Here is a 21,514-nt window from a genome sequence, read left to right on the forward strand (position 1 = left end):
AAAATGTTGGCGTTTTTAACACAGGCCGGACTTTTATTTTGAAGCGCTGTGACCCGTGCGTGCACAGTTCTCTGCAGGAGTTTGAAGGGAGAGGTAGCGCTGCGCGACTGCAGGACTCTTACTGCTGGAGTAGGTTTGGTTGTTTACATTATGTAACATATATTATATACATTACATATACCTATATACATATATACATAATGTATATTACATATGCATTATAATGTAAGTATTAAGTTAAAGTGTTAAACAACATTTGGGTGGAATGTCTATTGTGGACCATGTTCAACATGTCACAACATTTGAATATTTGGAGTATTTAATATTTTTTAGGCAGATTATTTGGCAGATCTAACGTCAGTAGAGTCTAAGGCATTTCTATTTTTATGCATTTTAGGAACTCCGATCAGGCATGTTTTATTCCCACCTTTGACAGAAAGAAAGTAAGCTACTACTACGGAGTTTGAACAAACTGAAACTGATCGGAGTGCAGGAAAATGGCAGAGGAGGTGAAGGAGGAAGTCTCTTATGCCGAACTTGGAGATGTGGAGTGTGATTTCTGCACCGGGAAGAAACGCAAAGCTAGAGAGTCCTGTCTAGTGTGTCTGGCCTCTTACTGTAAAGCCCACGTCAGATCTCACCATCAGTCTCCTGCCTTTAGGAAGCACAAGCTGGTCAAAGCCTCCAGACGACTACAGGAGAAGGTCTGCTCTAAACATGACAAACTGATGGAGATCTACTGTCGTACTGACCAGTGCTGCATCTGTTATTTGTGTATGATGGATGACCACAAAATCCATGATATGGCTGATGTTACAGCAGCAAGAACAGAGAAACAGGTAAGAAGTAATATACATGGTATCGAAGATTTAGGTTTATTTATTGTTTTGAAATATGCAAAACTATTTAAAGTAATAAAGATTGTATTAGAATTCACATGTAGCTAGCATACAACATGGTCACACACGTGCTGTCTGTTAACCTTTCCCCCAGAGTCAGCTGAAGAGGGTACAGAGGAAGTCCCAGCAAAAACTCCAGGAAAAAGAGCAGAGGCTGCAGGAGCTAAGACAGGCTGTGGACACTCTTAAGGTGAGTAGTGAGCAGAAGTTCTCCTCCACAGTTTGTTCTGACCCACACTGTGGATAATAAAAAGTCATGTCACGACAGTGAGAGTGAAATTTAGGTAAGCTTTGAATGGAGCTCCATCTTGTTTGTGTGTGTGTGTGTGTGTCCTAAAAGAACTCTGCACAGACAGCAGTGGAGGACAGTGAGAGGATCTTCACTGAGCTGATCCTCTTCATTGAGAAAAAGCGCTCTGAGGTAACGCAGCTGATCAGAGCTCAGGAGAAGGCTGAACTGAGTCAAACAGGAGGAGTCCTGGAGCAACTGGAGCAGGAGGTCGCTGATCTAAAGGGGAGACACACACAACTGGAGCAGCTTTTACACACAGAAGATCACATCCATTTCCTCCAGGTAACGCTCACTCCTCTACAGAGGAACCTGGGGTCTTGTTTGGAAAGTATACTCGAATTTCATTCTAAACTTGGTTTTTGAAGGTTATCTACGCTGTGAAGAAGGACAAATACAGTGTTTATAACTTTAATATTTTGGCCTGTTTACAGTTTAACTTGGGTCCTTAATTAATTAAGTGAATATACAGTGCATGCATATGATGGGCTTATTTGCTTTTGGATAGTCTCAATATCTCTCGCATCAATCACGTTTTCTAAATCATTACTTGCGTGTTGATCAAATATACCTGTCTAAAATTGACATTTTGTAAGATGGCAAAATACTTTTTTTTTTCCAACACCTATAATGAAATCTTGAGCGTCTGCCGATGGTCCAGTGTCTCATCTTTTAAAAATGACTGTTCTTTGAAATGAGCTTAAGGTGAGAGTCTGAAAGTAGGCTATCATGCTGAAACTACTCACTCTTAATACCTCTACTGGAAAGAAATACAGCCAACATCACAGTGTGAATGTGTGCTGTATCAGGATAGATCCATTACATGATCGGATCAAATACAACCCCCCGCCCCTTCACTGTCCTACCCAGCATTTTCTGCTGAGATCAACCCAATGCTGATACTCATTCATCACATTCTTGGCACAGAAATAGTACTTTTAAACACCTTTATTTTTTCCCCGATTCTGTTTGTTTTCTGTGTAGAGTTTCAAGGCTATGTGTCTTTCTTCTGGATGTGAGGACTCGCCTAGCAGCACCACTGTCAATCAGCATCTCTCTTTTGATGAAGTGAGGAAATCTCTCTCTGATCTAAAAGAGCGATTCAAGGAATTTTGCCAGAAGGAATTCTGTAAAGTAAAACTTCCTGAGCTGACGTGTAAAGAACACCCTGAAGGTTTGCAGCTTTCGTTGTTGTTGGTGTTTTAAGATTAAACTAATTTTCTCACAAATGCCATAAGACATGTTATTACTAGTAAAGTCCTTTTTATATCTAATCTCTGGAATGAAAAAGATTTAAAATCATGCAGTGTCCAGTTGTAGTATTGCAGGCTCCTGTTTTCTCAAACCACCCCTTTTAACACAACACGACCCCAGCAGAGAGATAGAGAGATGTGGTCACAGTAAGACTTGTAAGTTTGTGACAGTTTCATGTTGTTACTCAGTGCAAAACACTTTGATTCATATAATGACAGCATTCAGCAGTGAACCTCAGGGGTGCTTAATTAACCTGGAGCCCTCGTTCAGTACAATAATATGTACCTTATGGATTGTGTCCCCTTGTGAATCTTGGGCCACTGTCACATTTGGCTTGCTCACTAGGGGTCTGAGATTTTCATGTGTTTATGTTGTGATTTCTTGTCTTTTTACTAATTACTGATTGTGTATTGATTTATTCGGATGCACCCTCAGTCATTTTTGGTTTGTTAAAGATGTATATATTCAGGCATGCACACAGATTTTAGTTCACACAATGCAGGTACTGAAATAGTATGGAAGTGGTGTTAATGGGAACATTGCACACTTGTTTTAGTGTTAAACAGAAACATGCCATCTGTGCTTCATGTCTGCTCCTTTATTTTTAGATTTTGCTTCTCCTTCACTGACTGTCATTGCTTTCGCTCTAGTTGCAGCAGTTCCACTCTATGTACCTTCAGAGCCAAAGACCAGAGAAGATTTCCTACAGTGTATGTGGAAAACACACACACACCCACACACATTCATTGAATTACTTTTCTCATATGTGTCAACATATCTGAATATGGACAGTGTTAATGATGAGGCTTTGATGAACATTGATGAACCAACACTTCATGTTGGTTGCAGATTTAAAATGAGGGTCAAATAAGCGTGCACTGGGTGGAAAGACTGGCTTTGTTTAATGGAGAAGTGTCTTTTCCCTTTTTGGGAAGTAGCAGTAATGACATAAATAAACAGTCTGGCAAAACCTCAGACCTCCTAAAATCTTATTTAAAAAGATAAACCCTAGAAACCCAGGACACTCTGCTCTCAATGTAAATTAAGGTGTGTTTGCCTTTGTCTTTGTGGTTTAATTAGATGAAGATGCTGAGTAAAAATTACTGTATTCAGTATGGGAGAGTCTCTGAATAGCAGTTTATAAGACTCTGCTACTGATGTATTTAGTCTGTGATTCCATGTATTTTGATGAATATCATGCATCATGAAAAATCTCTTTAAATATCATGATCTAGTATTTTTACCATATCGCCCATCCCTAGTGTGTATCCATAATAAGTTGCTACTGATCGTAGGTACATGATGAACTGCACACCCTGAAAGCATGTTATGTGATCTATATAATAAGTGTTTTACTTTGTGTTCAGATTTCTGTCCGCTGACTCTGGATCTCAACACAGTTCATAATAAGCTCAGTGTGTCTGAGAAGAACAAAACGGTGGAGTGGAGAGGAGGAGCCCAGCATTACCCTGACCACCCAGAAAGATTTGACCGCTGGCCTCAGGTGTTGTGTAAGGAGAGTATGAGCGGACGCTGCTACTGGGAGGTTGAGTGGGACAATGGTGGATGGGGAGTGTCCATATCAGTCTCATATAAGGAAATTAGCAGGAAAGGAGATGGCGTTGAGTGTGCGTTTGGAGGCAACAGTCAGTCATGGAGTCTGTTGTGTTCCTCCATTCACTCTTTTTGGCACAATAACATTGAGACTAAGCTCTCAGCTCCACCATCCTCCAGAATAGGAGTTTATGTGGATCACAGTGCAGGAACTCTGTCTTTTTACAGCGTTACAGACACAATGACCCTTCTACACACCGTCCACACCACGTTTACTCAGCCTCTCTGTGCTGGGTTTTGGTCAAAGAGGGGAAGGCTGAAGTTGTGTGATCCAGATGTCTGATTAGGAAGATGTAGGTTCAAAATTCATACCAAAAAACCAAGCCTTGCAGATAGCTTCACCTTATCTTGACTCAATGCTGATGCTTTTGTGACACTTGGGCTACATGGAAGGTTATGATTGAATGTAGTCAGGAACACCCACAGCAAAGACAATGGAACATGTACTCTATTGTAGACTAATGGCTAATTACTTTGAATGAGATGTAAATCTTATTTGATTGTTTAAAATTGGACCCATTATAATTCTCATACGATGTTGATGTTTTTGACTAAATATGCATCTGGCAGTTGTTCTTTGCATTTTGTCCAATTTTCATTTCATTTTTATGTAAAAAAACATTTGACTTCAGTTAAGAAGGGTTTTATAAGAAGTGGATTTGTCATTCTTGTGACATAAATTCTGCAGCATATGATTGTATATATTAAATATGTTTTCGTTAAGACACTCAATCTAGTTTTCAGTCCTAGATTTTTTTTTTCACTGGAAGTTATATATTAACAACTACCAGGTTTATAAACACTACCATCCAACATGCGAAGACACTACACAGATTACAAGTGAACACATAGGGGAAGTTAGCTAGGGGAGAGTGATTTCACACTAATGGTGAATGAAGGAGAAAAGACACACCCAGTATGCAAATCAGTGGTGCCAGGAGCCAATGGGGAAAGTTTTACTCAAATAGGTTGTATTTCACACACAACCCCACTGTATATTATTGAAGCTGCACAGCTGACTCAGTTACTGGACTTGTTGAGAAACATCAATATGAGAGAAACGAGTAAATCCAGCATCAGTGCACTTTATTTTGGTGTGTGCTGTTTTTAAGCTCACATGGGCCAATCACTGTCCATTTACTAATAGCAACCAAATATATAAATTATTACACTTTGATGGAACTCTCTAAAATGATCTGTAAAATGAACAGCTTATCAGATTACAGTTTACTTCCGTCATTTTATGTGGCATTTTAAGTCTAATTTAACAGTATTTAGGCATAGTTTGCATTGTAACCTGTTTTCCTGATAACTAGCAGTATCTGGTGGTGATGTGCTGCTCTTCAAGGTTACTAATGCACAATTATGGCAAATATTCTCTCAGATAGCTACTAAAATACCATATTTCCCTGAAGTGGCTATTGCATTTCCCTACTTTACTAGCTTTGACTAGGGCTACAAGGGCTTTTGCTAGTGGGCTAGGTGTAAGTGACAGTAACAGTAACTGTTGTGTGACAGTGTGAGTGTTTTGACATTGACCCATTTTCCAGCCAAGTGAATACATCTTTATTGTCGAAGAATAGTTAAACTTCCACATATGGAAGGAAAGAAGGAAGAATAACACTGACCACCAGATTATTGTGGGAGGTCCTTGCCAGTGTGAAGACAATGTCACTTAATGCTAGCAGTACCCATCGTTGGGCTTGTCATTTTAAGGTAAAATAACTTGCTGATACAAAGGCTTGTAAAATGGCATTTGAGCAAGTGGCATCTATTTTTTACTATACCAGAGGAAAGAGGGAAACTGACAACAGGGTATAGAGTTACTCAAAGTGCTATTTGTATATATGACAGTGGTGTAAAACCGAATTATACTTTTCAACTGTAGTTCAGTCCAGTAGCAGTTTTTGTGTACTGTTGCTTTAAATAGTTTTTCCTTCTCCTCCTCCACCTCTATGTTCATAATCTCTCTATTACATGCCAACAAACAAAGAATGAGGAAGTAATTCCTACTAAAATGAGATTAAATGAAACTGTTTTTAGAGTGCAGCTCTGTCTGTCTCCTTGACTCTGTGTCTCTCTCTCTCTCTTTCTGTCTGTGCGTACAAGAAAATGGCCAGTATTTTAGTAGATCAGGACCAGTTCAGCTGTCCAGTCTGCCTGGATCTGCTGAAAGATCCAGTGACCATTCACTGTGGACACAGTTTCTGTATGGTGTGTATTAATGACTACTGGGATCAGGAGGATCAGGCAGTCTACAGCTGCCCCCAGTGCAGAGAGACGTTCACTCCGAGGCCTGTTCTACGCAGAAACAACATGCTGGCTGATGTGGTGGAGAAACTGCAGAAGACAGGACGTCAAGCTGGTACTCCTGCTCAGTGTTACGCTGGACCTGGAGATGTGGAGTGTGATTCCTGCACTGGGAGAAAACTCAAAGCCTCAAAGTCCTGTTTGGTGTGTCTGGCTTCTTTCTGTGAGACTCATCTACAACCTCACTATCAGTCTCCTGCCTTCAAGAAGCACAAGCTGGTCAAAGCCTCCTCACGACTAGAAGAGAAGATCTGCTCTAAACATGAGATAGTGATGGAGGTCTTCTGTCGCACTGACCAAAGCTGCATCTGTTTATTGTGTACGATGTATGAACACAGAGACCACAATACAGTCCCAGCTGCTGCTGAAAGAACTGAGAAACAGGTGAGAACTAGAACACTTTGAGTGAATTACATGCTTAGTCCGTTAGTACCTATGAATTAGCCACGTTTGTTGAACGTTAGTTCATGGGGTTAATTACAAAGTAATGTTTTTTTGAGTAAGGAAGCGATACAAATATTTGTAATTCAGTAATAATGAACATTTTATCAGCCAACACCTTCCTGTAGTTTTACAGTGTCAGCACTTTTTTAAACAGAAGTATCTCTTCCAGGCCACTGCACTGCATAGTTTAGCATACTGCCTAATTAAACACAACTAACTGGTTGGTAATCTCTGCTGAGTGTTGACTTGAAAGCAATCTAGTTTGACATCTCTGCTTTAGAGTAACAGAGGCATTAAATTATGTTTTTTATTGTTATTATTAATATTATTGAAATTCACAAACAATTAAATACAACCAATTGCTCTGCAGAGTGAGCTAAAGGAGGTACTAAAGAAATCCCAACAGAGACTCCAGAACGAGGAGAAGAAGCAGCAGGAGCTGAAACAGGCTGTGAACACTCTTAAGGTGAGTATTACACAACTTATTCATTTCCTGCATTCCTGTCAGCCACTTGGGATGTTATTATTATTGCAGATGCTAATAATGTTTATATTAAATGAAAAAAATAATAATAACAGGTGTGTAAAACGATATCATACGGTGCTACCTCACAGGTGCAGCATTGACACTGACACAGGGGAATCTAGGGGAATCCCAACCATATATTTAGTTTTGCTTTGTCTCAATTCCTGAACCATTAAGAACACCTAGTGCCAGATACAGTGGAACTGGTGGAAATGGAGGAAAAATATGGACTGGCTGAGGTTCCAGATAACTAGGTTGAGAAACATATAATATTTGAGTTTTACATGTTTTACATGAGTTTCATCCTGTACATTTATGTGTGTGCATGTGTGTATGCTAACAGAGCTCTGCACAGACAGCAGTGGAGGACAGTGAGAGGATCTTCACTGAGCTGATCTGCTTCATTGAGAAAAAGCGCTCTGAGGTAACAGAGCTGATCAGAGCTCAGGAGAAGGCTGAACTGAGTGGAGCTGAGGAACTCCTGGAGCAGCTGGAGCAGGAGATCAGTGATCTAAAGAGGAGACACACTGAGCTGGAGCAGCTTTTACAAATAGAGGACCACATCCAGTTCCTCCAGGTATCACTTACTCATCTACAGAGGAACCTGCTCCTCAGAAAGAGTAAAAAAATGTAAATAAAGACAACAAATGTGTCATAGCTTGTGTTTATATGTTTATGTTCCTCCTTTCTGTTTGTTCTCTGTATAGAGCTTCCAGTCTGTTTATGTCTCCTCTGAATACGATGACTTAGCCGGCATGACTGTCCATCAACCTCTCTCATTGGATGGAATGAGGAAATCTCTCTCTGATCTGAAAGAGCGACTGGAGGAACTCTGCAATGAGGAAATCAGTAAAATACCTCGACATGGCAAAAGCTTCTTGCTGGGAAACAGACGAAGAGAAACATTTACCTCATCAGTGATTGGCTACAAAGAATGTAACACATGTAAGTGCACAAAATGTACTCATAGGAAGTGGGAGTAAATAGAAAACAGGCACTTGCTTAAGAAATGGGGTTTATTTCAGGCATGACATTTAGGATGTGTTTTAATTGTAGCAATAATCTTAATAACCAAAATAGAGCCATTATTATCGTATATGGGGCTTCATGTAACTTGGAGGAAGTATACAGTATATATAGAAATGTTTGTTGATACATACGGACATAAATTTTATATATATATATATATATATATATATATACAGTGAGTCCAAGAAGTAATTGATCCCTTGCTGATTTTCTTCGTTGGCCCACTAATAAAGACATGATCATTCTATACTTTTAATGGTAGATGTATTCTTACATGGAGAGACAGAATATTAAAAAGAAAATCCAGAAAATAAATCTAAGGAATATATATTAATTGATTTGTATTTCATGGAGTGAAATAAGTATTTGATCCCTTAGTATTCATTAGCAGTTCTGGCTTTTACAGACCAGTTAGACACTCCCAATCAACTTGTTACCTGACCTGAAGCCACCTGTTCTCACTAATCACTTGTGTGAAAAACACCTGTCCACAGAATCAGACAGATCACACAGATTTCAAGTCTCCAACATGGGTAAAACCAAAGAGCTGTCACAGGACCTCAGAGTCAGAATTGTTGACCTTCACAAAGCTGGAATGGGCTACAAAAAGATTAGTAAGGTGTTGGATGTGAAAGTAACAACTATTGGTGCAATTATCAGAAAGTTTAAAGAGTATAACATGACAATCAACAGACCTCGGCCCGGTGCTCCAAAGAAGATTTCGCCTCGTGGGGTGGCAATGATGCTGAGAACAGTCAGAAATCGTCCTGCAACCACTCGGCAGGAGTTAGCAAATGACCTGAAGGCAGCTGGGACCACAGTTTGCAAGGAAACAATTGGCAACACTTTGCGCAACAATGGATTCACATCCTGCAGTGCCCGAAAGGTACCCCTGCTGAAGAGAGCACATGTGGAGGCGCGCCTCAAGTATGCCAATGATCATTTGAAAGATGAACCAAGTTATTGGGAGAAGGTTTTGTGGTCAGACGAGACCAAAATTGAACTTTTTGGCCTCAACTCCACCCGCCATGTGTGGAGGAAGAAAAATGCTGCCTATGACCCCAAGAACACTGTGCCCACCGTCAAGCATGGAGGTGGAAGCATAATGTTTTGGGGGTGTTTCTCTGCCAAGGGTACAGGGCTACTTCACCGCATCACTGGGAAGATGGATGGAGCCATGTACCGCACAATCCTGAGGGACAACCTCCTCCCCTCTGCCAGGGATCTGAAAATGGGCCGTGGTTGGGTCTTCCAACATGATAACGACCCTAAACATACAGCAAAGGCAACAAAGGATTGGCTCAAGAAAAATCACATTAAGGTCATGGAGTGGCCCAGCCAGTCGCCAGACCTCAATCCGATCGAAAATCTATGGAGGGAGCTGAAGGTCAGAGTTGCCAAGCGACAGCCCACCAACCTTCATGATTTAGAGAGGATCTGCAAAGAAGAGTGGGCCAAAATTCCCCCTGGTGTGTGTGCTAAACTTGTGGTTAACTACAACAAACGTCTCACCGCTGTGCTTGCAAACAAAGGCTTTGCCACTAAGTATTGAGTGTGTTTGGCAAGAGGGATCAAATACTTATTTTCCTCATTGAAATACAAATTAATCAAAATATATTCTTTAAAATTATATTCTGGATTTTTGTCTTGATATTCTGTCTCTCCATGTTAGAATATATCTACCATTAAAAGTGCAGAAGGATAGTGTCTTTATTAGTGGGCAAACAAAGAAAATCAGCAAGGGATCAAATACTTCTTGGACTCACTGTATATATATATATATATATATATATATATACAATATATATATATATATGAAATAATATATTATAATATATTTATTCATAGTATAATATAATATATTCACTCATGGGAAATGTATTTATGGAAATTAACATTTACATTGTATTTCATTGACAATATTTCCCCTACATTCCAAATAAAACAATTGCTATTTAGAGCATTTATTTGCAGAAACTTGCAAAAAGAACTGCTCAAATAATTCAAATAAATTATAATAATAACTATAATGCAAAGATGTTATAATTAAAATTTAACACAGGACTAATATTTGAACTTTGAGAGCATTCAAAATTCACTACGGTGAAATAACCTTTACTGCCAATCGCATCTTTCATGTCTTGGCAGGCTCTCCACTAGTCTTTCACGTTGCTGTTGGGTGACTTTATGCCATTAGTATGCAAGTTCAGGTAACTCATCTTTGTTAGATGATTTTTAGATGAAATTGACTGGATTAACCAGGAGATTAACCTGGATTGACCACAGAGATGCAAATTTAAGGGAAAAAAATCAGAAGAAACAATGAATGAGCAGGTGTCCCAATACTTTTGTCCATGTAGTGTATATATGTATTACAGCAACAGTGACAGACTTACTTTAAAAAAGCATGAACTGAAAGTATGAAAATTAACTGATGTAGTGTAAAGATAGTGATGGTACTGAATATCTGTGAGCTGCTTCTTTCTTTCTGAACAGAAGGTTTGAGTCTCCTCCATTCATTCTGATAAATCACTCTCCACTGTCTCCACAGCTGCCACACTTCACATGACTTTACCCTCAGAACCAAACAGCAGAGAGGATTTCCTGCAGCGTATGTATACAACACACACACACAGTCCCTGTCCCCAATATTTACAGCACTCATTCTGTAACGGTTACTTACTAGTTGTGTTAGTGTGTCTCATCCATTCATTCTGTTAAATTACTGTGTGTTTGTATTTCTTCACAGCTGTAGCACTTCAGATGAGTTTACCCTCCAAACCAAGAAGCAGAGAACATTTCCTGCAGTGTACGTGTACAACACACACACACACACACACACACACACACACACACACACACACACACACAAAATCACACAAATATCGTCTGATGTGAAGCTAAAGTCTTTTCCTTTTCTGTGTCAGATTCCTGTCGGCTGACTCTGAATCCCAACACAATGAATCATGATCTCTGTCTGTCTGAGAAGAACAGAGCTGTCACATGGAGTAAAAGGTTCCAGCGGTACTCTGATCATCCAGAGAGATTTGACTCCAGGCCTCAAGTGCTGTGTCAGGAGAGTGTTTTTGGGCGCTGTTACTGGGAGGTTGAGTGGAGCAGTGAGGGATGGGGGGTGTCCATATCAGTGTCGTATAAAGGGATCAGCAGGAAAGGACATGGCAATGAGTGTGTGTTTGGATTCAACAGTCAGTCCTGGAGACTGCAGTGTTCTCCCTCTCTCTCTTTTTGTCATAACAGCATTGAGACGAAGCTCTCAGCTCCATCATCCTCCAGAATAGGAGTGTATGTGGATCACAGTGCAGGGACTCTGTCCTTCTACAGCGTCTCTGACACAATGACCCTCCTACACACCGTCCACACCACCTTCACTCAGCCTCTCTACGCTGGGTTTGGTCTTGGTTCAGAATCATCAGTTAAACTGTGTGACTCTGTGTGACACAGATACAGGGAGCAGTTCCTGTGTTCATAAAAGAAATGACTACATTTTGGAAATAGCATTTGTTACAGTTACAAAGTTATATCGCAAGAATTCTTTAGTGACATACACTGTATGTCCAAAAGTTTGTGGACACCCCTTTTAATGAATGCATGTTTACACACCCAGCTTGTTCAGTGCCTGTAGAGAAGAAGTACTGCTAATTGGACTCTCTGGAGCAGACATACATGAGCCTATTGGCATGATGCCTACTGCCAGGCATGGGCTAGAGGGTTATAATGTCCCCCAGCATTAAGCAGTGGAACAGTGTACTTTGGTGCACCATTCAATAAATTTAGGATAAGTTGGGGATGAGGTGGGGTGGTGATCATCCAACATCCTGACTAATGCACTGGACAGTAGTGACAGTTACCACAACAAAAGCAGGATAAACTCAGTTTACAATCTGTTTAATTCCCTTTGTTTTTTTAAGAAACAATGAACGAGCAGGTGTCCCAATACTTTTGTCTATATAGTCTAGGTTCTGGTAATTTGAGTTTATATATAGAACTTTCTCTCACTCCTTTTTGGCTGTATTACTCTCACTATCATCCCTACCAGTTGTCAGTCCTCCGTCTTTTATTCACATAAACAAATGGGTGTAAATGGCATGATTACACAAACACATATTTTAGAGCAGTATGGTTGTTATCACTGCTGAACTGTACAATCTGTGAATGTATACAGTACCAGTAAATATTTGAGCTTGCTAAAGAAACACTTCCAATAAATAAAATACACTGTCATCAAATATTTACTTTCATGACATGACATGAACAGGTGTGTTCTGATTTTGTGTTCTGATGCTTTAGTGCAAATGTTGATCTAAATCATTAAACTTGAATCAGATAATGTAACAGTTTCTGACATCACGTCTATTAACCTCAGAATGCATTATGGACATGTGATAAACTCTTAACACACGCTATTCTAAAAACTATTTACGGCACAGTAGGTACCACAGCTGCTGTGTACCATTGCTGGGCCTAGAAACCTAGTATTCCATCCCTGCATCACTGCTTTGTGTCTATAAACATGCCCAACAAGTGACCACAGTCTTCTAATAGATAGAGTGTTTTCCTGCATCCTGGTCCTCATCCCTATGGCCACCTGCATGTTTCAGGGGCCCTGAATGGGACTCCTACTACACCTTGAACAGCCATGTTGGAGATAGCAAATTTAAATTGCTGCATTTCAACTTGACTTCCAAACACCACCAGAGGTCAGTCAGGTAGTGTCTCCTCCAGGTCCCAAAAGGGAAAAATTTTCATGGAAGGAACTGATTGAGAAAAAAAAACAAAAAACTAACAGTGGAAGTCATTAAGCTGTGCCACAGCCAGTGGTCTAGTCCCATGATGTTGGTGTTGAAGATGAACATGGAGCTTTTAATGAAGTTCTGCGTTAATGACTTTTCCAAAAGATAATGGCATAGATATGGTAAGATCACGTCATGAGCATGATCCTGAGGTGAGAAAAGGTAACAGCTAAATACCTAGAGAAGACTTCATAAATCTGCAAAAGCCTTTTGTGTCCAATATTAGGAGAACACCAAGGAAGGACACCACTAAAGAAGCCCCTGCAGTGTGAAAAATTTGAATTGTGGCCCATCTCAAGTTTGCCCAACAACACATCGAATATTCATCAATATTCTCTGGCAAAAACAGCAACCCTGAGATTTTCCCAACAAAATCATTCAGATACGCCTAAACCAAATACAAACACCAGCACACCGGCAATATGTTTAAATATTTCTATAAATATTTTTACAATTTTCCAAAAATGCTGTTACATGTGTAAGTGTTTACATGAAAATGTACTTCTTCTTACTTCATTTACTTTTTATTACAGTTTATTTCTCCATATATATTTTTTTTTCCTGCCAATTCTCTTACATGTATAAATGATTAAATGAAAATGAACTTGGTCTTTGTTCAAATAAAAATGTTTTGCATTGTGTTACATGTGTTGGTGTTTTAGTACTCTTGTGGTACATTGTTGGCTTGAGGCATCAAACCAATTTCTGATGTGGGGAAGTTTGGGTGACTCCCCCACGTCAGTTTGGGTGCCCCCCCCCCCAAAAAAAAATAAAAATAAATAAAAATAAATAAATAAATAAATAAATAAATAAATAAAAACAATTAATGCCATATAGGGTTAAAGTTTATTGGTAAAATAAGAGTGTAAAAAGAGGGCATACACAGATCAGTCATCTTCCCTGTTAAATGATCAGTTGATCACTTTCCTGCTTCAACGAGCTACAAGAGCTTCATGAAAACAGGCTGATCTTCCATCATCCCATGGGTCATATCGACCAATGAATCAACAGTAGGTGGCGCTGTCAGGGTAAAACACTGTAAACATTTGCTCTAGCTCAGTGGATACACGCACAGTTTTCCTTTAGCTCAGATTTAAGGAGGTAGCTACAGTTTTACTACTGCTGCTCTGAAACGAACTCAGGTTGAGAGACGGTGCCATGGCAACCGGCCGAGACAGACACTGCGCATGTGCAGTAGGAGAGGACGAGGAGAAGGTCTAAGAGTGAGTAAACTCTTAATAAAGTCGATATAAAGTTACTCTACCGATAACGAGCTGCTGTGTGAAAACTAACATTAGCTGTAGACAGTTTATCTTTAATAGAGCATGAAAAAATGTTTGGAAGAAATTAACCTACGGTCATATCAGTTAGTACCAGCTATAGCTAATTATATAATAATAGTCAGCGCTGGCCAGCTAGTTATCTATTAGGCGTTGCGGTGAAGGGAAAACTTTAATGTTTAATTTTATTTTATCCAATAAAAACATTAAAACAAATAGTATGTGTAAGATTTCGCTTTATGAGTTTGATATAATAATATTCTCCTGATGTTTATACACTTTAACTTGCTCTAAATACGATTATCAAGTGAAATGATCTTATTGAACAGATCATTGTAGTTCTTCAAGCCTCATTTCCTGTTACGGAAGTCTGAATCTATACGATTACCTAAAAATGAGTATAAAAAAAGTGAGAAATCTGTCTAATAATAACCTCGTTTACGTCTTTCATATTAATAATAATAATAATTTAAAAAAAAACTGAGTGAATCTGTCAGCGTTTCTTTGTTGCAGTAGATATGACAGCGGGGTTTTTAATGGCTGTGTCTTTAATGTTTTTTAAGGCGAGCTTACCACTGCAACGTGACCCCCTGCTACATGAGATGACTTCCAGACAGTGACACCTAAGACTACTTCACATGGGGAAAACACACACATCTATGCACAATATCAGAAGACACACTTTACAAGGTAAGTTGATTACTAACTTATGAAATGCTTTTATTTGCCTCGTCCCTGACATTTCTCCCCTTTTTTTGTCGGGAACCTGGATGTGTTCAGCAGAGGTCACTATCAGTGGTTGGATCAGACAGAATACGCCTTTATATTAGGAGAGCAACACAGACATTAACCAGAGCTGTTGCACATTCAAGAACAACAGCTGAAATGCCACGTACACCCCCCCCCTGCACAGGAAAACAACTGCAGGTATGCACACACATATATATGTAAATATATGTAAAAAGATGTGTATATATATATATATATATATATATATATATATATATATATATATATATAAGGAAGCCTTTCGTTACAGGAGCGGTTTCTCTCTGAACAACAGGAGGCCCATGCCATCACTCAGCCGCTGCTGGACATAGAGAATGGATTCATCAAGGTGTGTGAGTATGTATATTGATTATTGCAGGACATGGCTCTGTCAGCTCACATGAATGTCTCTTTACCTGTTAGAGTGAAAATAGAAAATAAATGTTTGCTGTCTGAAGTGGATCTATTAGGCGAGTACCAAAATGTTATGTAGTCCAAATGCCTACCTAAATCAACACACATTCACCAAAGCACTTCTTGTTGTTAAGTAATCTCAAGTACACATGCTCATGTGGTTTCTGACACTGTATGATGCTCCTTTATCTGTAAACAGCAAAAGTAGCTAAAGTATAAAACAGGGGCTTTTAGTCTGAAATCTGTCAATACTGGGTTCTACGACTATAGATAACAGTATCATACAGTGTCAAAAACCACATAAGCAAGTCTATTAGAGATTACTTCTCACCATCATCAGCTATAGGCCATAGATATTACTGAAAAACTATAATCACTCCTATCCTACAGTTACTACATTACTGGACCATTGTTCATTTCACACGTGTACACTGTGTATTGTGTAGCGCTGTGGTTACACAATATTTAATCTGTATATTGTTGCATGCTGCTATTCTGTGAATAACACTGTAAAGCACACTGTATACAAATGTCCTCGTATAGTCTATGTACACTGTGTATAGTATTGTTCTCTGTATGTTGTGTATTGTCTGTAAATCATATGTAGAGTAGCTGTATATTGTAAATACCAGAGAGATACTAACAGTCGGACCCAGATTTCTTGTATGTGTGAATATACATGGCCAATAAATCTATTTCTGATTCTAATTGATGTCAGGCATGCAGTTAGCATGTTAGCAAAGTTCAGACACCGAACATGTCTCGGCTCAACTGCATTGTGTTTAGGGCTAAATGGCGAATACTGATCCAGTATCAGCCTCCATACTGTTTGTGTGCCTAGGACTTGGAGCTCTACCTGGATCACAGGGACACACTGGCTTTGAGGAAGCGTGAGCTGCTGCACAAATGCTGGACAGAGTGTGTGTGGCGGCCGATACAGCGAAGCGTCAAACAGCGCTTCACACACACCTGTTGTGAGGGGGCGGAGCCAATGAATGCAATGCTTGCGCACTATATTAACTACTGCAATACCAAGGTGCTTTCTGTAACACTTTAAAGCCAAGCTACAACATTCAGGTCTCGGTCACAGCTTGATTATTGATGTTGTGTTCTATTTACTGCCTCCGGACCATTGCCTGTAGATTCCCTGTGCATTATTGCGCAAAACATGTACCAACAAGGTCACGTGACACACTGCACTTGTCCCTTGTCCCTTTTCCCTTTTTCACAGAACTGTGACTGCTATCTCTGGACCACGGACTAGAAGCTTTTTCACTAACTACCTCGTCTCTCTCTTGCTGAGCGGAATAGCTGCTTATCAGGCTTTCCCTCCTAGCACATCAGATTCATCAGAAGTAGTATCCCCACAGCTCTCTCTTGTCGGGATAGCACATTCCCGTCCTGCTACCCCAAAAAGAGCAGGCTGGTTCTCCTGCCCCTCCCTCGTGACACTGTGCAGACTCAGCAGCCTAGCAAATGCAGCTTGTGCTTGATATAAGCTTCTACATGGGATTCCCTTGTGTTCTCCTGCGTTCACTGTGCTATCATGCCTATATCACGCCAGCTTCGGCTGGCCACAGCAACAAGAATTGTCTGGCCACTGTGGACAAGTTTTGCTTTGCTGCGCTCAGGAATTGGCATTTCATAGGGAGCATTCCTGACAGCGGGGGTTCACGACTCCTTGTATGTAGCACAGTATAAAACCTTGACTTAAGGCGACTCGAAGTGGGTTTTGCTGCACTGCCTGACTTTTTGTGTGCTTTGGACACTGTGCTGCAGGCACTGTACTCTCTAAGCAGCAGCTTTTATCCAGTGGGTACCTCATCCCAGCGTTCCCCTGGTGGATATTTCTGCTGCCGTCCATGTGGTCGTATTCTTTAGCCGACCCCAGGTTCTACAACATTCACGTGGCTTCGCCCGTGGCTTTTGAGTCTTCTGTCCTGTCCGCCACCAACAAGCCTTGATGGAGCGCAACCGTCCTCATGACCTTGCTGGTATAAACCATACACAGGCTACGCCACCTTCTGGCGGTCAGGAGGCAAGAAATAGGATGCTTGTTACGAATGAAATTGTGGTTATGTGAACGCCAGAAGAATGCACGTTGCTTAGCTGGAGAACAAAAAGGTCACGTGTGACACTGTCCACCACAAAGGGTAGTCACACTGAAGTCAGTAGAGTTGCAATGTCCATGTTCAGGGATACTCACTAGTGTTCTGCCTAAAAACACTTCTACAACATTTCTACAACAGTTTAAATGGGTTTGTTGGGAATTGTGAATAGGATTGGGTTTCCACCGTTGTATCCATTGTTAACCTCTATCGAATCACTCTGTAAGACAAAAAACAACATTATAGATGAGTCAAAATATTAAAATGAAGCCTGGCTTGTCACATACTAATGTCCAATGACCTGTATTGCAGGGGTTTGTGTCTTTGGAGAACTATGATCCTAAAGAGTACGAGCCTTTCCTGCTCCACATCAGCAGGCCACACTCTTATCAGGTGAGTCAGAAAGGACATTCCCTTCAGAACAGTACATTTTAACATACTAACAAGTGGTACTGAAACAGAATTTGTATCAACAACACATACAAAATAAATAAAGATGAAGCTATATACTGTAGTTTATGTATTTATGTATTTAATTTATACCTGCTCACATTTATTCTGAAATCAAGGGTATTAATAGGGGGTTTGTCCCATTTTGCTGTAGTAACAGCTTATACTTTTTTGGGAAGGCTTTACACTAGATGTTGGAACAATGTTGTAAGGATGATTTATTTGTCACTCCAACTGATCCCTCAACACAGAGCATGACTTGAGTGTGGAGGTCATTAAGTGAGTAAACATAAATTCCAGGTCAGCACCCCTTCCTTAAAGGACCCACTCTCTCTCCAGTCACGTGCAAGAATGAGGGAAAAGAGAGCCATCCTTCGCTGTCAGTCAGGTTTGAAAAAGTGCCTTTTGTACAGAGCTTTATTATTTTGCAAGTAAGATTCTCACTGAGAAATTAATATTTACATTAAACAATGCAGCACTTGTTATTTTCACAGAGTTTTCAAACATAATTCAGTGGTTAAATTGTAATTTAGAGTGGGGTTTGGTGTGAAATGATTCATTGTTAGGGAAACTGATAAAAACTCTATTTTGTTTCCACCATGAATGCAATAAAATATCTAAGCCAAAATCAATCTAGTGTCTCAGGCATCATTTAGTGTATTTCTTAAGCTTTTAGAGACATTAATCTGTGTGTTTATGTGACCTATGCTCTTTGCACTATAGGGAGTCTTAGTGACTGTCAGAGGAAGGAAGAGGACAGGGACAAGAGCTACCGCCAGAAAACCATCAGGTAAGAAAAAAAGACACTGAACAGAATAGAAATAAACACAAGAAAAAAGGTAAAGGTGCATGTATTTGTCACTGTACAGCAAATGTGTTCTCCGCATTTAACCCATCTGGTAGTGAACACACACCCACACCTCCAGCGCCTGGGGAGCAGAGAGGGTAAAGGGCCTTGCTCAAGGGCCCAACAGTGGCAGCTTGCCGAGCCCGGGAATCGAACCCACAACCCTGCTATCGATATCCTAGCGCTCTAACCGCTGAGCCACTACTGCCCCTATAGAGTTCCTAGTTGAGGTCCATCTACCTTATAGCCACACATATTGGCCATTTCAACCGAGACACCTTGCAGTTGTAGGTATACGGTTACACACTGTTTCTGCAATTCCTGATAGGAAAGAGAACACTATTGAAAACCACACTGGCCAGGTATTACTGTGGTGGTGGGCTGTTCTCAGCCCAGTAGTGACACTCAGTAGTGAACGTCATTAGGGGCAGTGGTAGCTCAGCGGTTAGAGCGCCGGGCTATTGATGACAGGCTTGTGGGTTCGATACCCGGACTCGGCAAGCTGCCACTGTTGGGCCCTTGTTGGGCCCTTGTTGGGCCCTTGACCGTCTTTTCTCCCTGGGTGCTGGAGTTGGCTCTGGGTGGGTGTGTGTGCTCACTGCCCCAAGTTCACTAGTGTGAACTTGAAACTAACCCCTGATGAAGGGCTAGAAAATAGCTGCCACAAACTGCGCATTATCAGATGAGCGACAGTCTCTAACTGTGGGGTTTCTGATAAAGTGGCCATTCTGTGTACAACAGAATAGAAGGTTAAGTTTGGTTTCTTTGTGTTGTGTAGGAGCAGAGGCACTGTTTACCTGGCCACAGCAGAGGGGCGGTGCTTCCAGCGTGAATGCTGGTCTTCTGTTGGTCCCTCATGACACAATTCAACCTGAACTCTCTAAAGAAACTGTCATGTGATGCCCACATCCTCTTCATCAAGTCAGCTTGAGGCACTTACTTTTTGTTTTGTGAGATGAAAACATGCAGAACGTGCGTGTGTGTGTGTGTGATTTGGAAGATATTGGTAAAATGCTGCTTAAGCTGCTGAAGATCAGACATGCTCTACAGAACATCAGTTTAAAATACAAACCAAACACCTGAAGAGTTCAATACCTCTAAAAGCTCCCTCACAGAAAGTTATTACACCTAACGGTTCTGAATACACTACTTCATACCCGAGAGACACTGTTATACCACTGCTGTGAGATAACATTTTACATTTCATGGACAAAAGTATTGGGACACCTGCTCGTTCATCGTTTCTTCTGAAATCAAGGGTATTAAAGAGTTTATCCTGCTTTTGTTTGGAATAACTGTTTCTACTGTCCAGGAAAGGTTTTCTATTAGATTTTAGAGCACTGCTGTGAGGATCTGATTGCATTCAGCGACAAGAGCATTAGTGAGGTCAGAACTACCACCTTACCTCATCCCCAACTTTACAACTCATCCTAAAAGTATTAGATGGACTACCATCATTTCAGAGAACTCAGTTCCACCGCTCCACAGCTCAATGGAGGGGGGCTTTATACTCCTCTACCCCACGTCTAGCATTAGGCATGATGCCAATAGATTCATTTAATAGAAGGGGTGTCCAAAAACATTTAACATATAGTGTATATGCAGGGAGATATCTGAACTTTGCCACTATTTCACCATCATCAACATCACATGGAAAACTCAAAAGATGTGTTTAGACACAATGGTGGGTTTGGATAGTAAATAACTTGGGTGTATTTGTGCTGTAGTCAAGGCAACCTCTACTTTCTTTCACCATCACTGTAAAGAAATCTGATTTTTTTATCTATAATAAACCATTTCACACCAAACCCCACTGTGAATTACTGTTTACATCTCAATCGCAGAATTATGCATAAATGTTGGAAAACATGCTGTAACCTTCTCCTATAACCAGGGGCGGAGCCAGGCTCTTTAAATATCCAGGGCATGGCTCAAATGTACATAACCATACTTTTCCTGAGTCTTATGTGTGTGATGCACTACCCCCTCGGGAACACACACTATATATGTACACACACACACACACATTCACCGGCCACTAGATGTTATTAGTTACACTTGTCTCTGCGCGGACCCACAAGTTTAAATGTTTTTAAAGGTGATCATTCTCTTTTTCTCGTGTGCTTCCTGAAATCTGATCTTACTAATAATACATGATTAAGTGTTTTAAATAGGTGAACTGCGAATTAAATGAAAAAAAGCAATACAAAAGTCAATTCATATCCTCACTGTGTTTTTATAGGTAAAGCCCTAGCAGATATTTGGGTAGTGACAGAGTGAATGGCTGACAAACACAACTCTCCCCACCGACCACTAGATGGCGATAATTTCCCAAAACGTTTGGGCCATTTATTTTTGCCAGCCCAGTCAGACAGTAGGGAGTAATTAAAGTAATTTGTTTTCGATGCTTTTAAAAATTAATCAGGGCTTGAGCCCCATAAGCCACCCCGCTCCGTCACTGCCTATAACTA

At 40.4% G+C, this 21,514-nt stretch overlaps 3 protein-coding genes across 6 annotated transcripts; all 3 read left to right on the forward strand.

Moving 5' to 3' along the window:
* Positions 1 to 27: 27 nt before the first annotated feature.
* LOC140554460 (tripartite motif-containing protein 16-like) lies at positions 28 to 4,343 on the forward strand. Of its 2 annotated transcripts, XM_072677496.1 has the most exons (7): positions 28 to 129; positions 398 to 839; positions 994 to 1,089; positions 1,240 to 1,473; positions 2,173 to 2,362; positions 3,093 to 3,152; positions 3,810 to 4,343. In XM_072677496.1, the coding sequence occupies exons 2-7, from the start codon at positions 498 to 500 to the stop codon at positions 4,337 to 4,339; spliced, it is 1,452 nt and encodes a 483-aa protein (XP_072533597.1). In that variant the 5' UTR covers positions 28 to 129; positions 398 to 497; the 3' UTR covers positions 4,340 to 4,343. The 2 variants fall into 2 exon arrangements, with proteins under 2 accessions (XP_072533597.1, XP_072533604.1); XM_072677503.1 differs by lacking the exon at positions 28 to 129 and having other exon boundaries at positions 695 to 839; positions 996 to 1,089.
* A 7-nt stretch (positions 4,344 to 4,350) lies between these two features.
* Positions 4,351 to 12,614, forward strand: LOC140554455 (tripartite motif-containing protein 16-like). Its single transcript, XM_072677482.1, has 7 exons — positions 4,351 to 6,750; positions 7,181 to 7,276; positions 7,680 to 7,913; positions 8,044 to 8,281; positions 10,917 to 10,976; positions 11,115 to 11,174; positions 11,293 to 12,614. Exons 1-7 carry the CDS (start codon positions 6,169 to 6,171, stop codon positions 11,820 to 11,822), a joined length of 1,800 nt encoding a protein of 599 aa, XP_072533583.1. The 5' UTR covers positions 4,351 to 6,168; the 3' UTR covers positions 11,823 to 12,614.
* Positions 12,615 to 14,369: 1,755 nt separating this feature from the next.
* On the forward strand, positions 14,370 to 20,595 carry fam228a (family with sequence similarity 228 member A). Of its 3 annotated transcripts, none has more exons than XM_072695153.1 (9): positions 14,370 to 14,399; positions 15,020 to 15,146; positions 15,237 to 15,383; positions 15,496 to 15,573; positions 16,480 to 16,674; positions 18,059 to 18,139; positions 18,497 to 18,584; positions 18,920 to 18,986; positions 19,822 to 20,595. In XM_072695153.1, exons 3-9 carry the CDS (start codon positions 15,342 to 15,344, stop codon positions 19,901 to 19,903), a joined length of 633 nt encoding a protein of 210 aa, XP_072551254.1. In that variant the 5' UTR covers positions 14,370 to 14,399; positions 15,020 to 15,146; positions 15,237 to 15,341; the 3' UTR covers positions 19,904 to 20,595. The 3 variants fall into 3 exon arrangements, with proteins under 3 accessions (XP_072551254.1, XP_072551246.1, XP_072551263.1); XM_072695145.1 differs by having other exon boundaries at positions 15,240 to 15,383; XM_072695162.1 differs by lacking the exons at positions 14,370 to 14,399; positions 15,020 to 15,146; positions 15,237 to 15,383 and having other exon boundaries at positions 15,518 to 15,577.
* The last annotated feature ends 919 nt before the right edge of the window (positions 20,596 to 21,514 follow it).

This window comes from Salminus brasiliensis, chromosome 1 (genome assembly GCF_030463535.1).
Source record: "Salminus brasiliensis chromosome 1, fSalBra1.hap2, whole genome shotgun sequence".
NCBI lineage: Eukaryota > Metazoa > Chordata > Actinopteri > Characiformes > Bryconidae > Salminus > Salminus brasiliensis.